General features: G+C 37.5%; 1 protein-coding gene across 11 annotated transcripts in view; it reads right to left on the reverse strand.

Annotated features, from left to right (window-relative positions):
- Positions 1 to 1157: 1157 nt before the first annotated feature.
- The window catches only part of LOC145268724 (uncharacterized), a 132026-nt gene continuing 112037 nt past the window's right edge, over positions 1158 to 21146 (reverse strand). For 6 of the 11 annotated variants that reach the window (XM_080124285.1, XM_080124287.1, XM_080124286.1 and 3 more), the window contains 9 exons: positions 18850 to 18984; positions 16311 to 16385; positions 13946 to 14031; positions 11031 to 11435; positions 7996 to 8050; positions 7433 to 7528; positions 5820 to 6382; positions 2657 to 3167; positions 1158 to 1915 (listed from right to left, as the gene is read on the reverse strand). In XM_080124285.1, the coding sequence (XP_079980411.1) occupies positions 1472 to 1915; positions 2657 to 3167; positions 5820 to 6382; positions 7433 to 7528; positions 7996 to 8050; positions 11031 to 11435; positions 13946 to 14031; positions 16311 to 16385; positions 18850 to 18984 (2370 nt within the window). In that variant the 3' untranslated portion in view covers positions 1158 to 1471. The remainder of the gene's footprint in view (positions 1916 to 2656; positions 3168 to 5819; positions 6383 to 7432; positions 7529 to 7995; positions 8051 to 11030; positions 11436 to 13945; positions 14032 to 16310; positions 16386 to 18849; positions 18985 to 21146) is intronic. The other 5 variants (XM_080124289.1, XM_080124291.1, XM_080124290.1 and 2 more) reach the window with 1 other exon arrangement.

The raw sequence follows: 21146 nt of genomic DNA on the forward strand, positions 1-21146 counted from the left end.
CGTTCAGTTTTTTTAAAACTAAAGAGTATCAAAGCATATAAAAAAAATATATAAAAATAAACAAATAAAAAAACCTCCGACCAAGCAAAGTTTTTTTAGGGCCCCAAGTTGCACTATTTAACATTGTCAACAGCAGTAGCAGTAGTAATGGTAATATTCCTGGGTTGTCCGTTGCAAATGGTTCCTTCTCTTAAAAACCCACTTAAGAAAGACTAAGTAAGTTAGACCCAGCTCCCCTAAAGCAACACAGGCAGGGAGGAAGGGAAGAGGCTTTGTGTGTGTGTGTGTGTGTATATATATATATATATATATATATATATAAAAAAGAGGAATTAAGTTAGGCTTTTTAAGACTGAAATTAGAAGCAAACTTAGGAAGAATGTCCTATGCAAGCATGCACGCACACACACACACACATATATACATAACGGGGAGGGTGAGAGAGATACTTGACAGTAAGATAACTAGAAAATCTCAGCATATGAAGTTTTGGTATAATATATATATATATATATATATATATATATTCAGATATGCAACAATCAAAGAGCGGGGTGGGAAAAGGTTGAAGAAAACAAGAGGGTGGGGTTGGGTAAAAATTAAAGATTCGACATCGGCAATAGAAGATAGCTTTACAAATTAATAGAGAATAAAAAATATAATTGATATGGGGGGGGGGGGAAGAGAGAAAGACGTAGGGCAGTTGAAACAATGTTAAAACATTGTTATTTTGTTTTTGCACATCTAAAGGTATATGTCACGTGAAATGAAGAGCATGTCTACATTATCATCATTATGCAGACACCTATATATATATATATATATATATATATATATATATATATATATATAAAATGGAGGACAGAAAGAATAAATTTTGCAAATTTCTAATGTTTCGTTACATTATGGAACTTCCGTAGAATCTAAGAGCAAACGTTTCAAACAAAATGGAAAATCTCATTTATGGAATATAGATAGGCATTAGTCAAAGTAACATTAGAATCTTGTTACCACACAGACATTCTTACATAAAAGTTATGCCATCTTGGCATTTGTCCAGGGAGTAAAAAAAAGTTTTCAACTAGTATTTGCTTTTAAAATATGAAGAAGTCCAGAATGGCGTGAAACGTTAAAAATGAGTTGACATTAGGTTTCTCAAATTTTCTAAATTTTTTTTTTTTTTTTTTTTTTTTTTTTCAATGTCAAGTGTAAGAAGCAGGAGCAAGCAAGTCAGGTGAAGCGCCAGAGGCAAAAAAAAAATAATTTTTTTTTTTTTTTTTAAAATCCAAAAAGTTTGCCAAGTGGAGTGGAGGTAGGGATTGTCAACAAGGCAGGAGGAGGAGGATATAAAAGGAAGGAGGAGTTACTCTGCTATTTATAGAAAAAAAAAATTAAGAAAAATTCAAAAGAAAAAAAAAGGAAATTTTTCTTTTTAATCTTGTTTTGTATCCTGTCCGTCTTTCACTCGCTCTCATTTGGAAGTTCTCTCTCGATCGGTTTTCCTTCTTTGTCGTTCGCGGTTCTCTTTGGCTGGCCGCCTGCCACTCATATTGAAACGCTGCTCTTTTGGCTCCAAGTCTTTACGCAGAATATGTTCTTTGGGCGGCAACTGCATATGTGCCGCCGACGGGGAACTCACTTTCAGGGCTTGCGACTGTTCCTTCAACGCTTGGCTCCGCTGGCTGGGAGATGAGCTTGTCGGCTGGAGGAGATTGTTTGACATCATCTTGCACATCGACGCCTCACCTGCGCCAGAGTGCACTTGCTGCTGCTGCAACGCTGCGCTCGGGGTTTGCTGAGAAACTGGGCCTTGGGATTTTTCGGAATTGCTCATTGGAGCACCACCATCATTTCCTGGATCACGCTTGCGGGCAACCATTTGAGCGTAACTCAATTTGGAAGTGGCTCTTTCCTCCTAAGAAAGAAAAAAAAAAAAAAATAAATAAAACAGATTTGGCTTTTTTAATTCCAAAACTAGAATATTGACAAGAAATAGAATCAAGAGAAAAATCATAAGACCTTAAATTAGTAGAAAAAAAAAAGAAAGAAAGATACAAGGTGATTGTATACTGTGAGGTAAAAAAAAACAAAAAAATATGCGCAGAGAAAGAATCAGTGCTCCTCTTGTCAATACATCTATCTATAAATAAAAACCGTAGATGTACATGAGCGTGGAAATATTTAATTAACAGGAAATAGTAATCATATACCAAGGACAGTTTTACAATCATAAAATCTTTGTTTGGATGTATAATGCATATAGAAATATGTCGGCAAACTGAAATGCAAAATGTTCATTTTATCTTGCCAACATATTTTTATTTCTTTCATACCAAACTTTCAAGACTATAGACGTTTTCTAATGTTTTTGGCACCGTGTTGGATATGTATAGATTCATTCTCCCCTCATGTCTGTTAGCAAATATAATCTTATCAGCATTATGAATTTTCTAGAAATCACAAGTTCCTATTTTCTGCAACTAGATACGTTTCCTGATCACTTCGGTATGTCTTCTCTTCGCTGCGGCTATTTCACTTTTACAATTATTTCTAGCTTTTATAAACTTATTTGTACTTGTGGCGGACAAATCAGCAGAAACATGCTACCTTTGCACAATGGAAAAAAAAAAAAAAAAAAAAAAAAAAAAAAACTTACCATTGCTGAAACTTTTGCATTTTGCTGCTGTTGTTGTAATGCAAGTGTACTTGTCGCAGTTAGAGTTGCGGATGAGGAGGTGGCACCTGCACTTGAGGTCATAATCCCCTGGAGGGCAGCTGCCTGCTGCTGTCCAGGGCGAGAGTGTCCTTGTTGTGTAGAGGAGGAAGAGGAGGAGGAAGAGGCACCAGATGGAGGAGGCGCTTGTAGGGCGTGACCGGATGATGATAAAGATGACAACGGTAACGAAGACACTGATAGCGACTGGCTACTGCTAGCTGGAGTTGCATGGGCACATGATGTGGCAGACCCCACACCGGCCTCTTTGGGACTAGCAGTGGTTGTGGCAACAGCAGCGGCTGCAGTTGGTGGGGAGGTTACTACGGCAACTTGATGAGACTGAGACCCTCCGACCAAATTAACAGGATGGTGAGAGTCTACAGATTTGCTGTGGTCGACAGGATTCACACAGTTTAGCTTTCCACTAGGACTTGCAATTGCACAGGATGGCCTAGAAAATTGTTAAAGCGAAAAACGTTTTTAGTACAAATTATTCCTTTCTTCAATAGGAAACAGAACAGGGAGAGAGAAACAGAACAGGGAGAGAGAAACAGAACAGGGAGAGAGAAACAGAACAGGGAGAGAGAAACAGAACAGGGAGAGAGAAACAGAACAGGGAGAGAGAAACAGAACAGGGAGAGAGAAACAGAACAGGGAGAGAGAAAAAAAAGGGAGAGAGAAAAAAAAGGGAGAGAGAAAAAAAGGGAGAGAGAAAAAAAGGGAGAGAGAAAAAAAGGGAGAGAGAAAAAAAGGAAGAGAGAAAAAAAGGAAGAGAGAAAAAAAGGGAGAGAGAAAAAAAGGGAGAGAGAAAAAAAGGGAGAGAGAAAAAAGGGAGAGAGAAAAAAGGGAGAGAGAAAAAAGGGAGAGAGAAAAAAATGAGAGAGAAAAAAGGGAGAGAGAAAAAAGGGAGAGAGAAAAAAGGGAGAGAGAAAAAAGGGAGAGAGAAAAAAGGGAGAGAGAAAAAAGGGAGAGAGAAAAAAGGGAGAGAGAAAAAAGGGAGAGAGAAAAAAAGGGAGAGAGAAAAAAAGGGAGGGAGAAAAAAAGGGAGGGAGAAAAAAAGGGAGGGAGAAAAAAAGGGAGGGAGAAAAAAAGGGAGGGAGAAAAAAAGGGAGGGAGAAAAAAAGGGAGGGAGAAAAAAGGGAGGGAGAAAAAAAAAGGGAAAGAGAAAAAAAAAGGGAAAGAGAAAAAAAAGGGAAAGAGAAAAAAAAAGGGAAAGAGAAAAAAAAAGGGAAAGAGAAAAAAAAAGGGAAAGAGAAAAAAGAAAAAAAGGCAGAAAAAATTAAAGAAAGGGTAGACATTAAAAGCAGGGGAGAGGGGAAGGAATCAAATCTATTTTCAATTCCTCTTTACACAGTAGAACCATTTCTACATCTACATTATATACACAAATACAGCATGTGAAGATGTTTTAACTAATTTGCATACCGCTTTTCAAATCGGACATCTTTATCAATATGAATAAGATTTTGTTTTGCGTTTACAAAGTTATTAATGAAATGTTATAAATTAATGTGATCTGCAGCTAGCATATAGAAGAAAAATGTCTTTTTATAGATCGCAACTTGATTTTCAAAAAGTTGCGATCTACTTCTCAATTGCAAATGAAAAGGCAAATTTTTTTGTTTTGTTATCAGATTTAAAAGATAAGAATGTTTATGATGTTTATAGCAATGTCATGAATGAAATGTTTATTTTGTTGCGTTGTTCGTCGCAGAAAATGCTGGGTAGCCTGATTGTGAGCGATAGTATTTAGTAGAAATATTTCGCTAAGAATTTTTGAATAACAGAAAGAATGTTATTGAAACAAATTAGATATTTAAGGATAAAATGTTAAAATATGTACCAGGAATGTTAACTTGATGAAAAGGAATTTTAGTTTTCATAACTTAAAATTGTATGACAAAGACTGGATGATTGCTCCTTTTCTAATCATCATCATATCTTATCGTAATAGAAATTAACCCATCGCATGGCAGTGCTGTTTGCCTCCTTAAGATCTTGGTTTGAGACCGTAAGACCCTTTTCTAATCAAAATATTTCTACAAACACTGACAATTGCCCACAATCAGGCTACCTGGCATTTTCTGGAACTAACACTGCACAACAATTTTAATGTTTCAAATATTTTAAATAGTAAATGTTGCTAAATGCGATAAGTCAATTAGTTTCATATAATTTTAGTTAAATCCTAAAATCAACTTTAAGATTGTTTGAAAAGCAATGTAAAATTTGATGCATAGAAATTACTAATAACTAAATATTTTTCACACACGAAATTTTGCCAAGCCAGAGTGTGTACAGATTTTCAAAGTCTTTTCCAGACAAAATTCAAGTTTTCAAAACAAATTTTTAATTGGAATTCATTTAGATGAATATTATTTATTAATTTTATATTATTGCAGACTATTATCCTCATCTTTTATGAGTTTTCACATTTCAGCCAACTATTCCAGGTGGTAACCATGATGGATAGGAACTCTTAATCTCCTGACTCCATTTACTGCCCCTGTGGCGCAGCTGAGACGTTGAATCTCTACGATTCCAGGTGAGAATTGTCTGGAGATAGCGGTTTCAATCCTACCCACAGCTGGTTTACTTGGCCAAAACATGGTGAGACAACAACAACTATGGATTCATAGTTCCTATCCATCACGATTACCACCTGACGAAGGCCAGAGGAATAGTTGACCAAAACATAAAACTAATTAAAGATAAAGATAATAGTCCACAATAATATAAAATTAAAATTTGGAGTGTTTTACAATCCAGAGATTCCAAAAAGTGGTTAAAAAAAAAAAATAAATGTTATCATAACCAATAAAAGTTACTTTGAAATCTATTGGCATGAGTTTTTTTGGTGTTTTTAAGTAGTTTTAAATGCTTTTTATTTCATCTGTAACATTAACTCTTTACAGCTTTTAAATTTCCAACTAAGATGGCTGACATTTGTATATATGTTTTTGGCCCAGACATTTTTCATATTTTCAAGGATTTTTCATAAGAGAAATTAGACCTTAAGTCAAAATTCAAAGTAAGTGATAGCAAGAAAACAAAACAATCTTGTAGATAGTAAAATTCAAATTTAAAAAAACAATTAACTTACTTGTTAGTCAGACAAACTGGTTGGCTCGTCTGTGCAAGAGCACGATTGTTGGCACTGGTGGCCGAGGCAGAAGATGACAAAGTTGAAGTGGCAGCAATCAATGGCAAATGCGACGCAGATGCGACCGTGGCAGGCGGGGCAACTGCGGGAGCAGAGGCCAAAGCCAGGCTGCTGCTGCTGACCACAGTGGAGGCTGGAGCTGGAGGAGGCGGAGGAGGAGCCAAGATGGACGATGCAACAGCAGTGGATACTTCTTTGCTGGCTGCTGACTGAAGCAGAGTCGAAGCAAGTAGAGGAGCTTGTGTGTTGAGTCCTATGGCGGTGACAGCAGAAGATGACGACGATGAAGTCGACATAAGGGGAGGCGGCGCCACCACCACCACTGCGTTTGTACCAGTTGCAGGCACACCAGTCGTGCTGCTAGACGGTGAGCTGGAAGATGACGAGGCTGGGGCAGCAACCACAGGGGAAGCAATCACAGATTCTTTGGCCAATGGCTTAGCAGTACCTCGCACAACATCGGACATTTTATTCTCAAATCTTTCACCTGAGGAGGCATTGTTCTGAAGGAAAAGTGGAAAAAAAAAAAAAAAAAAAAAATTTAAAGAAACATTTTTATATATTTTTAAAACTAGTGTGCTTACCAAGCAGAATAAACAAAATTAAAATGTGTAATGCTTTGCTTTCAAAAATGCCATGTCTATATATCCCACCAACTGCAAAAAAAATATATCAAATCCCAACGGCAAATCTTCTAAGTAAAAATGTCTTTGTAATAAAAACAAATGTTGATGAACCCATAACTTTGTTCCCTTTTTATCACACACACACACACACATATATATATATATTTTTCATTATGAGGGTTTTTTGAAGCATGAAAACGATGTTATCTTTTTATAGTTAATATTTTATTTTTGATATTTCAAGTGCTCCTCCGCTCTTGGTCACAAAAAAGGATCGAAATGAAAAATGTTGAAAAAAGCTTTCATTTTGATACTTTTTTTGTGAAGGACCGCTTGAAACATCAAAAATAAAATATTAAATACGAAAAATAAATTGTTTTCACGCTTCAAAAGATTCTCATAACCTTGAAATCACTATTCTAGAAGCATATTGTGGACTTTTAATATATATATATATATATATATATATATATATATAATTTTAGTTAATACAGATTTTCAAGGCTTTATACAAAGTTTTTCAAGGTAAGGTCTTCTCCAGTCAAAATTAAAGCAAAATTTGGAGTTTGCTTTACAATCAACATGGATTCAAACAGGTCACGTATTATCAAAATTTTTGTTAGCAGTTTACATAATCTTTCCGGAACATGTCGACAATAACAATTTTGCATAAGTACTAAATAAACTCCCTTTGAAACCTGTGATATTTAAATTTTATTCTTATATGATTGTTTTTTTGCTTTTTATTAATTTTTTTTATAGAAAACCAAACTTTCTTTTCATTGGCTTGTAAAAACGCAGAGAGGGAACTAGGTCAAACTTATTCAATTTATTGATTTTATGGCATCTTTACATTGGTTCATTAGATAAAAAAACCTTAACGATGAATCGAATGAAAGAATAAAAGATATTCGAATTGTTACTTACTTGTGATCCTGGCAAGGGCGGGAAAGAATTAGATTCAAATTCAAATTGTGGCTCGGTATATTTGTTATTGGCAGAGATTTGAGATGAATTTTGACGCTGAAAAGAATTCAAGTTTTGAGCATTATTACGACAGCAAGTTTTTGGGGGAAAATGTCAAGCTACAACACCTTTCCTCTATTTATACTGAAAATATCAAACTGTTTTGTTTTTTTAAAAGAAGCCTGTAAGACATTAATGAAACAAAAATCTTCTGTGTCGACATTGAGGATTGAACCATTAAGCTCTAGAAGGGTTTCACTTAGAACTGAATTTTACTTAGTAATTCATTCATTACATCACGAGTCATTGGGGAGTTCACCAGGATACGCGTAAAGAAGGTCAGAGGTTACATTGGCCGAAAGGCTGAGGAATAACAATCAAGATGAAAACAATCCTAATCGCAAACATAATGAATTTGTTGGTGTATATTTCATTACTGATAGATTCATCTACAATGCCAGGTTAGATGAACCACACTTGTATAAGCTTTTAAATTTTAACATATCCAATGTCTAAGTACTCACCGATAATTTGGAATAATCCTCATCTTTTTTTCTTCGTCCTTTGTTGTAGAGTTTCCTGAAGAAAAAAAAAATTCAGAATAGTTAAATATGCTTTCTGCTAAAAACAAAACTGTTTTCATATTCTCATAAATGCATTGTGGTCAAGTAGTTGAATTCAAAATGATGTATTTGAAACAGCCACCCAATGTCACATATATTACATGTATACATGCGATGGGGAGGAGCAAAAGCAGGGGAGAGAGAGAGAGAGAGAGAGAGAGAGAGAGAGAGAGAGAGAGAGAGAGAGCCAGAGGGAGGGAGGGAGAGAGAGAGCCAGAGGGAGGGAGAGAGAGAGCCAGAGGGAGGGAGAGAGAGAGAGAGAGAGAGCCAGAGGGAGGGAGAGAGAGAGAGAGAGAGAGCACCAGAGGGAGGGAGAGAGAGAGAGAGAGAGAGCGAGCCAGAGGGAGGGAGAGAGAGAGAGAGCCAGCCAGAGGGAGGGAGGGAGAGAGAGAGCCAGCCAGAGGGAGGGAGGGAGAGAGAGAGCCAGCCAGAGGGAGGGAGGGAGAGAGAGAGCCAGCCAGAGGGAGGGAGGGAGAGAGAGAGCCAGCCAGAGGGAGGGAGGGAGAGAGAGAGCCAGCCAGAGGGAGGGAGGGAGAGAGAGAGCCAGCCAGAGGGAGGGAGGGAGAGAGAGAGCCAGCCAGAGGGAGGGAGGGAGAGAGAGAGCCAGCCAGAGGGAGGGAGGGAGAGAGAGAGCCAGCCAGAGGGAGGGAGGGAGAGAGAGAGAGAGAGCCAGAGGGAGGGAGGGAGAGAGAGAGCCAGAGGGAGGGAGAGAGAGAGAGCCAGAGGGAGGGAGGGAGAGAGAGAGCCAGAGGGAGGGAGGGAGAGAGAGAGAGCCAGAGGGAGGGAGGGAGAGAGAGAGAGAGAGGGAGAGAGGGAGGGAGAGAGAGAGCCAGAGGGAGGGAGGGAGAGAGCCAGAGGGAGGGAGGGAGAGAGAGAGCCAGAGGGAGGGAGGGAGAGAGAGAGCCAGAGGGAGGGAGGGAGAGAGAGAGAGAGCCAGAGGGAGGGAGAGAGAGAGAGAGCCAGAGGGAGGGAGGGAGAGAGAGAGCCAGAGGGAGGGAGGGAGAGAGAGAGAGAGCCAGAGGGAGGGAGGGAGAGAGAGAGAGAGCCAGAGGGAGGGAGGGAGGGAGAGAGAGAGAGAGAGCCAGAGGGAGGGAGGGAGAGAGAGAGCCAGAGGGAGGGAGGGAGAGAGAGAGCCAGAGGGAGGGAGGGAGAGAGAGAGCCAGAGGGAGGGAGGAGAGAGAGAGCCAGAGAGAGAGAGAGGGAGAGAGAGAGCCAGAGAGAGAGAGAGGGAGGGAGAGAGCCAGAGAGAGAGAGAGAGAGCCAGAGGGAGAGAGAGAGCCAGAGGGAGGGAGGGAGAGAGAGCCAGAGGGAGGGAGAGAGAGAGAGAGAGAGCCAGAGGGAGGGAGAGAGAGAGAGAGAGAGAGAGCCAGAGGGAGGGAGAGAGAGAGAGAGAGCCAGAGGGAGGGAGAGAGAGAGAGAGAGAGCCAGAGGGAGGGAGAGAGAGAGCCAGAGGGAGAGAGAGAGAGAGAGAGCCAGAGGGAGGGAGAGGGAGAGAGAGAGAGAGAGCCAGAGGGAGGGAGAGGGAGAGAGAGCCAGAGGGAGGGAGAGGGAGAGAGAGAGAGAGCCAGAGGGAGGGAGAGAGCCAGAGGGAGGGAGAGAGCCAGAGGGAGGGAGAGAGCCAGAGGGAGGGAGAGAGCCAGAGGGAGGGAGAGAGAGAGAGCCAGAGGGAGGGAGAGAGAGAGAGCCAGAGGGAGGGAGAGAGAGAGAGCCAGAGGGAGGGAGAGAGAGAGAGCCAGAGGGAGGGAGAGAGAGAGAGAGCCAGAGGGAGGGAGAGAGAGAGAGAGAGAGAGAGAGCCAGAGGGAGGGAGAGAGAGCCAGAGGGAGGGAGAGAGAGCCAGAGGGAGGGAGAGAGAGCCAGAGGGAGGGAGAGAGAGCCAGAGGGAGGGAGAGAGAGCCAGAGGGAGGGAGAGAGAGCCAGAGGGAGGGAGAGAGAGAGAGAGAGCCAGAGGGAGGGAGAGAGAGAGAGCCAGAGGGAGGGAGAGAGAGAGAGAGCCAGAGGGAGGGAGAGAGAGAGAGAGAGCCAGAGGGAGGGAGAGAGAGAGAGAGAGCCAGAGGGAGGGAGAGAGAGAGAGAGAGCCAGAGGGAGGGAGAGAGAGAGAGAGAGCCAGAGGGAGGGAGAGAGAGAGAGAGAGAGAGCCAGAGGGAGGGAGAGAGAGAGAGAGCCAGAGGGAGGGAGAGAGAGAGAGAGAGCCAGAGGGAGGGAGAGAGAGAGAGAGAGCCAGAGGGAGGGAGAGAGAGAGAGAGAGCCAGAGTGAGGGAGAGAGAGAGAGAGAGCCAGAGTGAGGGAGAGAGAGAGAGAGAGCCAGAGTGAGGGAGAGAGAGAGAGAGAGCCAGAGTGAGGGAGAGAGAGAGAGAGAGCCAGAGTGAGGGAGAGAGAGAGAGAGAGAGCCAGAGGGAGGGAGAGAGAGAGAGAGAGAGCCAGAGGGGGGGAGAGAGAGAGAGAGAGAGCCAGAGGGGGGGAGAGAGAGAGAGAGAGAGCCAGAGGGGGGGAGAGAGAGAGAGAGCCAGAGGGGGGGAGAGAGAGAGAGAGAGCCAGAGGGGGGGAGAGAGAGAGAGAGCCAGAGGGGGGGAGAGAGAGAGAGAGCCAGAGGGGGGGAGAGAGAGAGAGAGAGCCAGAGGGGGGGAGAGAGAGAGAGAGAGCCAGAGGGGGAGAGAGAGAGAGAGCCAGAGGGGGAGAGAGAGAGAGAGCCAGAGGGGGAGAGAGAGAGAGAGCCAGAGGGGGAGAGAGAGAGAGAGCCAGAGGGGGAGAGAGAGAGAGAGCCAGAGGGGGAGAGAGAGAGCCAGAGGGGGAGAGAGAGAGAGAGAGCCAGAGGGAGAGAGAGAGAGCCAGAGGGAGAGAGAGAGAGCCAGAGGGAGAGAGAGAGAGCCAGAGGGAGAGAGAGAGAGCCAGAGGGAGAGAGAGAGAGAGAGCAAGATTGTAAATAATTCCTACTAACCTCTGTGGTTGTGAAGCTGGAGAGTCTTTTGTGGAATCAGAAAGGAGACTAACATTGATGGGGGCCGAAGAGTCTGATGCAGTAGAACTGTGGTGGACAGGCACAGTGGCAGTGAGGCTACCTGCTCCGCCAGTGCCGCCGCCACCACCACCACCACCGCTGCTGCTGCTACCGCTAATCCCTGCCCCGCTGCTGTGCTGCTGAATGTGGTGAAGCGGATGATTATTGTGGTGGCCAGAATTCTCACTGCTTTTCCTTTGTAAGAAAGGGGCGGCTGCCACGTGTGCGTTCTCCGTGCTCCGCGGACTGGACCGGTGAGCATTCGGATTCTGGTGACGGTCGTGAGATAACCGACTGTCGCTACTGGCTCTCTCTTGGTTAAGACGATGAGGTTTTGGTGTGCGGCTAAAATAGTCAAAAGGCCATACAAAGAAGTTTACAATTAATATATAATATGATAATTAACAACGTTGAAAAGAAAAAGAAAACTTCACTGGAAACAAGACATATTGCCACTTGGAACATGTCTAATAGAGGACTGGAGAGTTGAGCAGAGATGTCTGTTCATATTTAAACATGTTAATACAGTTAAGGAAGCAAGAAAACTGAATGAAATTCCAAAGTCTAGCAGTCCAAGGGAAGAAACGATTAGAGTAGAAGGCTTTCCGGCATCTAGGGATTTCAACCGCGAAGAGGTGGATTTTGTTGCTTTTCGAGAGTATGTACTTCGAAGGGGCACATGTGCTACGAGTTCATCAGCACACATTGGAACTTTGTTAACAATGCAGGATCTAGACTGGAGGGATTTTTTTTTTTTTTTTGACCCTGTCTAAGACTGAGAGACTAGTATATGATGCACCAGTCCGAAAGCGACAATATTCCATGCATGGGTGAACTGTGGCTTTGTAGAGATATACGATACTTTTTTGTTTCTTTATATCAGGCAACAATGCATACATTCAAGTCATATGTAAATCAACATTTATACCAAGCTGATTTTTAAAAGCACAGCCAAATTTAAATCCAATATTTAAGAATACAAGACCTCAAAAAATGTATCTAATGGCAAGTGTTAGGGGTGGGGGGTGGGGGCTTAAATCACTTGACGTAAATTTTTGCACCTGAATGAACGTTTAAATATCTCACCATTCTAACAAACTGACCTTTCTGTGACTATATGCCACAAGAAATGGAGGAAAAAAAAAAACCCCCCACCTAAATGGACTATCCTTGAAGATGTTATATCACTGAAAATTTTATAAATGTTAATTTAATAATAGTAATAAAAAAAAAAAAAAAAATTTTCTCCGGGAATAATGAAGATTTTGTTCAGATCCAAAAAGCGATACAGTTGAAAAATGCTTCCAGTTTTTAATATTCTTCAATATGAAAATCTATCCTTTTTAGATTCTTACATGGACACAATCAACCGAGAACCACATCATTGTACATAAAAAAAAACATAAGATATCAATGGATATATACCTGAGAATCAAAACAAGTAAAAAAATGTTGCCAGAGCCCTAATTATTACTGGACAAATTATTCTAAAGCAAATAGCATTGAAAAATTTAGTTCAAAACAATTGTTTCATCTATGTGGTCGTTTCCAAGCACTTAATTTAAATCAAGTATTTAAGAATACACAAAATCAAAAAATACCTTGTTTTCCGACAATTCAGAATCAATATAAGAACAGACAAAATAAAGTTTAGTATAAAGGCAGATACATTTTGCTGCTAGTCAAAAGATCAAAGAGTGGATTTGTTTTCGTTTTACAGCATTTAATTGCAAATCCAGTAAAAAAAAATCCAGCTTAAATTTAAAATACCGATTCATATGTCTGGTTTGGTTGTCTATTTTTACTTTGCAGAACAAGATAGAGTTTTTGAAAAAAAAAAAAAAAAAAAAAAAAAAAAAAAAAGTGGTGGTAGACAGGCAGGCTTGAACCTGTAAAACAAAGGAGGAGAGGACCCACCCCCCTTCTTAGATGATGTTTCCAACGGTGACGATGACTTGCTAAATTGTTGACGAAAAAAGCTACCCCTCTTTGTACAAAACTACCTAGTTTAGGGTTAAGGAATTAATGTTTTTGGCCAATTTTTCGATATTTGTCATCTGAGACATCCAGCTTCAAAATGATACCGATCTCATCAGGATCCGTCACCTGTAGAAAGTTTTTGAGACCAACACAAACCCATTGTTCCCTTATATATACACACACACTATTTTTTAATTCTATTAATAATAAAAAAAATAAAATCAAAAACATTTTTTTTTTTCCTCTTATCAGTCGTAGCCATAAAACTTAGCTAAAATGTTAGGCACCGTCTGACTTAGAAGTATCTAAATGAAGGCCACAAAAAGTCAAAAGCACATTTTAGTGATAACTTCGACTATTCATCATAGAGGCTTGTTACTGGGTCCATTTTGTAGGCAAGGAAGTCCCACAAGACACTGAAAGGGTTTCCAAATTTTATGTATGGATCCAATAACCACTATGCAAAATTTCAGCTTGACCAGAAAAAGTTTCGAGTTAAGACTTATATGCAATTTCCCTCCAATTTTCTGTAAAAATTACTTTTCATTATAATTTTTTTATTCAATGAATTTATGATTTTTGGATATACTACTACAGTTGACATGACAGATATCGACATAAGTACCATTATTTTTGCTTAAGACCCATACTAAAAAAATAAAAAAAATCAATCTGTCAACTATCTTAATATCAAATAGTTCTAACAGATCTAATTGACCATTTTTTTTTTTGTATTTTTTAAATACTAATTTTGATATAAAACTATATAAGCGTTCTTCTTTAAAAATACTTTACGATAATCAATTATAGTGCACAAGCAACAAAAATCAGGTTGAAAAATTTTTTAAACTAGAAAAGAAAAAGGTTGCGCTTACCTTACTCTTATATTAGCAAATTGGTGCCGTCCAGTAGCATTTAATTTGACACCAGTTGCCTGATAACCATTCATTGCAAAGACCTGCTTAAAAGAAGTGAAAATAGAAAAGGTTTATTTAATTATTCCTTGCTTGGTCCAGCTCATTTTATAGCTGACATTAAATTGTACATAAACAACAAAAATTGAATATTTAAAACATGTAAATTCTTGTTTTGAAAATGACAATACTTAAGATAAAGTTACAGTAATATGTCGATTATCTCCCTTGATCTGGAGTTGTGAATGATCTGATTATTAAGGTCTCAGATTTAAATAAAACACTAAAACTATTTTGTCCAAGTCCAATCGTTCATTAATAATAATAAAAAAAAAAAAAGACCCAAATGTCTACTTGTAGGTGGTAATCTGAGAAGATTGTTGTTCAGAAGAGTATATATTCTTTAATAACATTTTTTTTTTTAAATGATTTTGTAAACTTTAAAAGTTATTTTTATTCTCTTTTATCAACATTTTCCCTTCACTATATTTTTTTTTTATTCCAAGGGGGAAAAAAAAAAAAAAAAAAAAAAAAGACATTCGCACCGCTATTTCCCAAGGAAACATACCTGTCTCTGATGAGTTGTTTGAATTCTAACATGTGTAAGGTGTACTATATTTATATCTGAATAAAATACTATGAGTGTGAAATAAATACATCTGGTTTTGGAAAGATATATATAGAGTGCTTCTATATTATAATAACGAAAAATATTGAATTTCAACTAAAACAAATAGTACCTAGTAACCCAAAAACTACAGAATAAGAGAAAGTAGAAAAATAATTATTCTATGAAAAAAGACATTTGTAAAATCTAATGATTTGGTTTCAAAATCTACTGATTTGAATTGGAGAGTTAAGGGAGGTAACTAAGTTTTCAATTTCTCATAAATCCAGTTATTTTCTTTATATAAAAAAAAAAAAAAAAATTAAGCAGTTAAAGTTATTTTTTAAAAATTTTACGTTTATTTTTTGTTTTCTGAATAAATTCTGTCTGCTTTTAAACGAGTTACTTCCTCCTTTGCTTAAGTCAGGTAACCCAATATGTCCTACCCAACATATAACCTTATCGGAACTGTTTTTCATTATTTTTCTATCTTACTGTTTTCTGTAATTTTTGGATATGTTACTATTTGCGACATGGAAATTACATAGGCACCATTTGTTTTACTTTGAAATTCAATATTTTTTTTGTTATTATAATATAGAAGCACTAACCCACGGGATAAAGTGAGATATACATATATATACATACACACACATATACATACATACATATATAAATAAATAAACTAACAAGTATATACAGTTTTCATTCTGCTTGTTTTATCAATTTCCTTCATTTTTGTTGGTGAATTGTTATTTTTAGGTGACTTTGTGAAGATTTCTTTAATCCCCATGTCCTTTATCTTTGCAATTGTACCTCTATGACAAAGGAGGGGTACTATTGCCTCATTCATTTGAAAAAAATTGTTTAAAAATGTTAGTTTGTGAAAGTAACTTTGAAGAATCCCAAATTGATCTAATCACCAGCTAGTTCCGAGTTGACACAGAATACAAAAGCTTAATTCTTGTTTTGAATTTTTAATTGTATCCCCCGCCCCGCCTAAACAGAAACAGCCATGTTGACTCCAACTAACATAAAGAAACAGCTAGTATAATAAAAATGTTTTTAGAAGTTCAAGTGTTTTGAAATAATATTATTTGGATTCATCGAACTACTGTTCTTATCTTGAGTGTCATTTTCACATTTCGGTCGATGTAACCTCTGACCTTCTTCAGGTGTATCTTGTCAAACTCGAGAATGTTTGTCGAACTCAGGAATTTGGATGGAACCCTTGATTTAGGTCACGGGGTTAGCATGCTCTTGTTCCGTCAGCCATGACTGGATAGAGGTGCTAAATAATTTGCAATTGTATTTTTTGGTTACCCCACACTGAATTGAACCTTTAGAAGATTGCAATTGTATTTTTTGGTTACCCACACTGAATTGAACCTTTAGAAGAAGGTCACTTTTTACAATTGATTTTTCCAAGTATACTTGCAGACAATTCCGGAAGGGATTTTAGGAGCCTGAAAGCTATTTTATTTCTAGTCGTAAATATTACTATTTATTTACTATATATTAACGTATACTTATATTAATGTTTTTACTTACTTGTATACATTATCTACTGTTGTGTTTTGAAATAATGTCAAACTACGCTCCCTATTATAGTTAATGTTGATTTTAACATCAAACTCTTCAGCATTCAACTGTTTCAGCCCTTCCCTATTTTTTTTTCTCTAAGCTAGAACAGAAAGCAGGAAGGTAAAGATTACTTACCATGCTAGGATCCATTATAGTAGGAGCTGCTGGTGCCCAAGATGAAAGCACCGCATGTCCTGGATGATAGAATACCTGGAAAAAAAAAAAAAAAAAAAAAGAAAAATGTATATGGCATTCTTAATAAAATTAAAATCAATGCATTTTTCAACATTAATTGATAGTTAGGGGTTATCTACACTTTTTTTTTTTAAAAAACCTTGAATCGTCTTCCTCCTAACCAAGCATAGCAATCTCTGACCAACATAGCCTATTTATGCCTGTCCTGAGCTACGTCAGACGACATGGCTAGTCAATTCCGATTCCAGTTGAAGATGAACCACTTGAGAGCCTTCGTTGTTATTAGATTTTCAACTCCCTGCCAGCATATTTGCATCAATCAAACCGAGAATTAGGAAGAAGAATCTTATGTTTGTTTTGTTGGGCTTTATGGCATCTCAATCCTTTGGACTATTTTATGCTGGGTTCAGGTAGACTGAGAGCTTAGGATTAGAGCATGCATTTCGTTCAGCATTGAAAATTGACGGTTTTTTTTTTGGGGGGGGGGGGTTACTTGTTTATTTTTATTGATTTGTTGACTATTGCTGCACTGGCTGTTGCATTATCTTGTTTCAACCCATCTGTATAGATGGCGTGTGGTTTGGATACTTTTCTTTTTATTGAGATCACCATGGTAAGTTATTGGATGGGTATCTTTCTTTTCATGCTGACTTAAACATAGATTGATAGGGGGGGGGGGGGTCCTGAGAGGGGTTTTGAGTAGGAGGACAGTTTCATGTATTTTGGTTATTTGCTTCTTTGGAGATTGGTTTTATTCCAAGTCCAAAAGTTTGGATTGTAATTTTCTTTTTGGTCGAAAAGGTGTTTATGATTTGGGTTTAAAATCATATTGTGTGCTGGGTTTGTGGAGTTGTCTGTTAATTTTGTGTAGTACTTTAAACCAAGGTTTTGATTTCGAAGCATTGGAGGGGTTTCACGCACTTCTGCATATATGCTTCCTACAAGAGAGGTTTGAAATGCTCCAAGTGCTAATCTTAGTCCAAAGTGGCATATTGAGTTGAGGGTTTTTTAGATATCATTTTCTGGTAGATTGATCAAAAACGATTCCTAGGTGCTTATGTTCGTTTCCGAATGGAGTTTTTTCACCTTCAATATGTAAACTTGGGTCAGGGTGGAGTTTGTGTTGGTTATAAAAATGGATACTTTTTTTGTTTTAGTTTTTGAAAATTTGAAGCCATTTTTTCCCCCCCATTTATTTTGATGGTGTGGATGTCTTAATCTGTAATTGGTTGAGCAGTCATCTACATATAAGGAGCTATGTATGTCAGCAGAGAGTTCTTTTATAATATTGCTAATTTTGATGTTAAACAGAGTTGTTGACAATATGCTGCTTTGAGGCACTTCTGCATTCTGTGGGTTTGGAACTTGGAAAGATCTGTTAGGAAGTTTTTTTTATGAATTCAGGTAGTCTGCCTCTTAGTCCAATGTCGTGAAGATCCTTTATGATGCCATGTTTCCAAGTAGTTTCGTATGCTTTCTCAAGATAAAAAAAAAAAACAACAAAAAAAAACCCCTGTTAATGTCCTTATTAATGAAAGCTTCTCTGATGTAATTTTTGAGGTTAGTGATGCGGTCTATACATCGTCAATTGTTTTTGATATCCACATTGAGTTTTTAAAAAATTATTTTGTTATCTAAATACCATATGAGACCGTAGTTTATTGTTCTTTCAAATGTTTTGCATATGTAGCTTACGAGAGCTATTGGTCTGTAGCTTTCTGGATTTGATGTACTTTTTCCCAGTTTGGGTATCAGGATTACTGTTTGAATGATCGCATGAATGAAGTCTCTAGGCATCGAGTTGTATGGTTAAGCAATCTTACTTAGCATTGAAAAAAAAAAAAAAAAAAAAAAAAAAAAAACTGATCGGAGATTAAGTCGTCGATAAAAGAGCTTGAGTTGATACCTGATCCATTACAGTCCTAAATTCCAACCCCTTTTCACAATGTTAATGTAAGGCTATGCAGTCGGAAACTTTGGTTCCTGGTAAGGCCGCCCAGCAGTCTGAAACTTTGGTTCCTGGTAAGGCCACCCAGCAGTCACAACCTAGCTAGATGAGCTCTGATGAAAATTCCGGTGGCATTTTTTTTTACAACAATCTTAGCTTGTTCTATACCAGTGTTTGTGTAGAACCTGCGACACACAAATTTGCTATGGTAGGACTCGGGACATTTCCCTTAAAATTCTACAGAAACTTTTCACCAACCTTCTGAACATTGCAAATTTAATTTTTTTTTTTTTTTTTTTTTTTAAATTCCAACATTTTAGCACGATCCTTTATTGTTGGCACATTAGAATGTGCATAAACACACACACACAACATGCAAGCATTTAACTGCGCTGGCGTTATCAGACTCTCTCCATGCTAAAGAAAATACAGTTTTTTTGTTTTGTTTTCAAAGCTTGTCTCACGAGGAAGTTAAATTTCCGTCACCATGTGCACAGAGCTTTTGACGGTGAATGTGAAGGATTTATTTACCTGTTGGCCATACTGCAAATTTGGTAAGAAAGCATATCTCTGTGGAGAGGGAAACGTTTGTTGCTCAAAGTGTGGCTTTAAACCATTCCGAGGGACATAGCTTGGCCGTATTAATGGCTTAGCTTTGATGCGAGCCTGGAGAAAAAGAAAATATCTATGTTTAATAAAACTTGGTAACTATAATAATTCAATGTATGTTCAAGTTTTTTTTTTACATGACAGCAAAATCTTTTTTGAAATAGGCTTTTGTTTAGTGTAATATTTCAACATAATCTATAGGCTTAAAAAGAAAAAGAAACAATATTAAGTTAAATCCCAAAAATCATGTAAATATATCAAGCAGCTTTTCTTTTTTTTTTTTTTTACTTAGGACATCAAATTTTATCAGAAAACAAAACTGGACAGTCGTGTGTAATCGTGTTGGGGGGGGGGGGCAGATAATTCAATATAAACTTGCAAAATCAGCATTGTAATGCTAATGATTTCACATTAATGACTTAACTGATTTTCTTAGTTAATAACAAAACCTGATCAATTGACGCGATTTTTGGAATATGACATTTTTGTTCCATGCACTTTTTAAAAATTTAAACTGGACTGTAGACTTTCCCCAAATTTCGAACAATGTGATGACCATCTTGTGGACAAACAATCTGGTATAAACAAAATTATCAGCTTGTGTGCAAAACATCCACCAAATTATGCAGAGTTGTTTTTATTTTAAGCCATAAAAAATGAATAAAGACAGAATTGAACATACAACTGTTTATATATGCTCTGTTGTTAGATGCTAACACTCAATAGTTTTGGTCATACATATATATATATACACACACATATATATATATATATATATATATATATATATATATAAAAAATGGATAATTATATTACAAGATATACATGTTGCTCCCACCTGTTAGCATCATATTGTTGAAGGAAAATTATTCCCAATTAGTATTTAGAATTACTCCACTTGTTGTTGATTCTCTCTTTATGTTTAGGACATTGCATCAAGTACCATTTTTTTTAATATCTTTTATATGACTCGACTGAGAATTGAACTCTGGTTTCTCGGACCATTAGCAAATATGGACCAGAAATAAAGAAACAAATGCAGAAAAATGAGGATTAAAAAATTCTAGCAATTTGGCATATATATATATATATATATATATATATATATATATATATATATATATATATATATATATATATATATATATCTATCAGGGTTTTACATAAGTGAAACATTCATATTTTAGGGGTTTTTTTTTTTTTTTTTTTTTTGTGAAGTGGCGACTAGAAATATTAAAATACTCATCTTTTGGTGATTGTATATTTTTCACTGATAATCTTCCAAAGTTTATTACTGAGTGAAAATTTTTTTTCAGCCTTTTCTTTTTTAATAAAAACAAAAATTATTTAAACAAATAAAAGTTTAAAAGAACAATCTACTTTTCTTTTTGTTACGAATGCTGTTTAAAAAACATCGGAAGAAATTTGAATGTTTATACCTTCAAGTCTTAATATAAAATTTACTGCATATCAAGAATTACGTTAAAAAAATTTTTTTTTTATAGTATCATATACGTACTTGCCATGAAATGAAGTTATATTCCCCAAATCATGTAGGTTTAGCTAATAAACAAAAATATTTGTGAAAAGGTCAACTAAAGAGAAATTTGCCCGGAGAACCTTTGAAAAGGTAACAGTCAATTAATTTATAACCCCACCAACAGAACTAAAAAGCTGAAAATTCACGCCTTTGCTTGTTAGATTTTAATTTGACAAAATATTACAATGTATTACTCTGCAAATGAAATTAATTGTTTGATAAATGCAGTTTCTGAAATACATCTCGAAAATCAATTTCCACATCAAGGAGGAATATGAAAAAATAAAATGTGTTTCTTTACTATGAAAATTGCATTTAAAACACTTGATATCCTTTCATGCAATGCAAAAAAAAAAAAAGAAAGAAAAAAGGGGAAGTTTTTTTCTGATGTCAGTCATTTTTAATTGTTTAACTTAAAGAAGGATTCATTTCTACTTCTTTACAGGAACTCCCAAAACCTATCTAAGAACACTGCCAGGCACATAAACTACATTTTTGTGAAATTTCATTAAAATCGACTCAAACCGTTTTTGAGTCCATAGGGAACTCTCACACAAAGTTTCTTTCATAAAATAGATCTTGGTTGATCATTTTTTTTTTTTTGTAATTTTTATCCATTTAACTTATTTCAGCATTACAAGTAAATGCAGCAGTGTTTTTACTTGAAATCCAAATTTAT

The sequence above is a fragment of the Euprymna scolopes genome, chromosome 44, assembly GCF_053919585.1.
Source record: "Euprymna scolopes isolate OS-2025 chromosome 44, ASM5391958v1, whole genome shotgun sequence".
Taxonomy (NCBI): Eukaryota; Metazoa; Mollusca; class Cephalopoda; order Sepiida; family Sepiolidae; genus Euprymna; species Euprymna scolopes.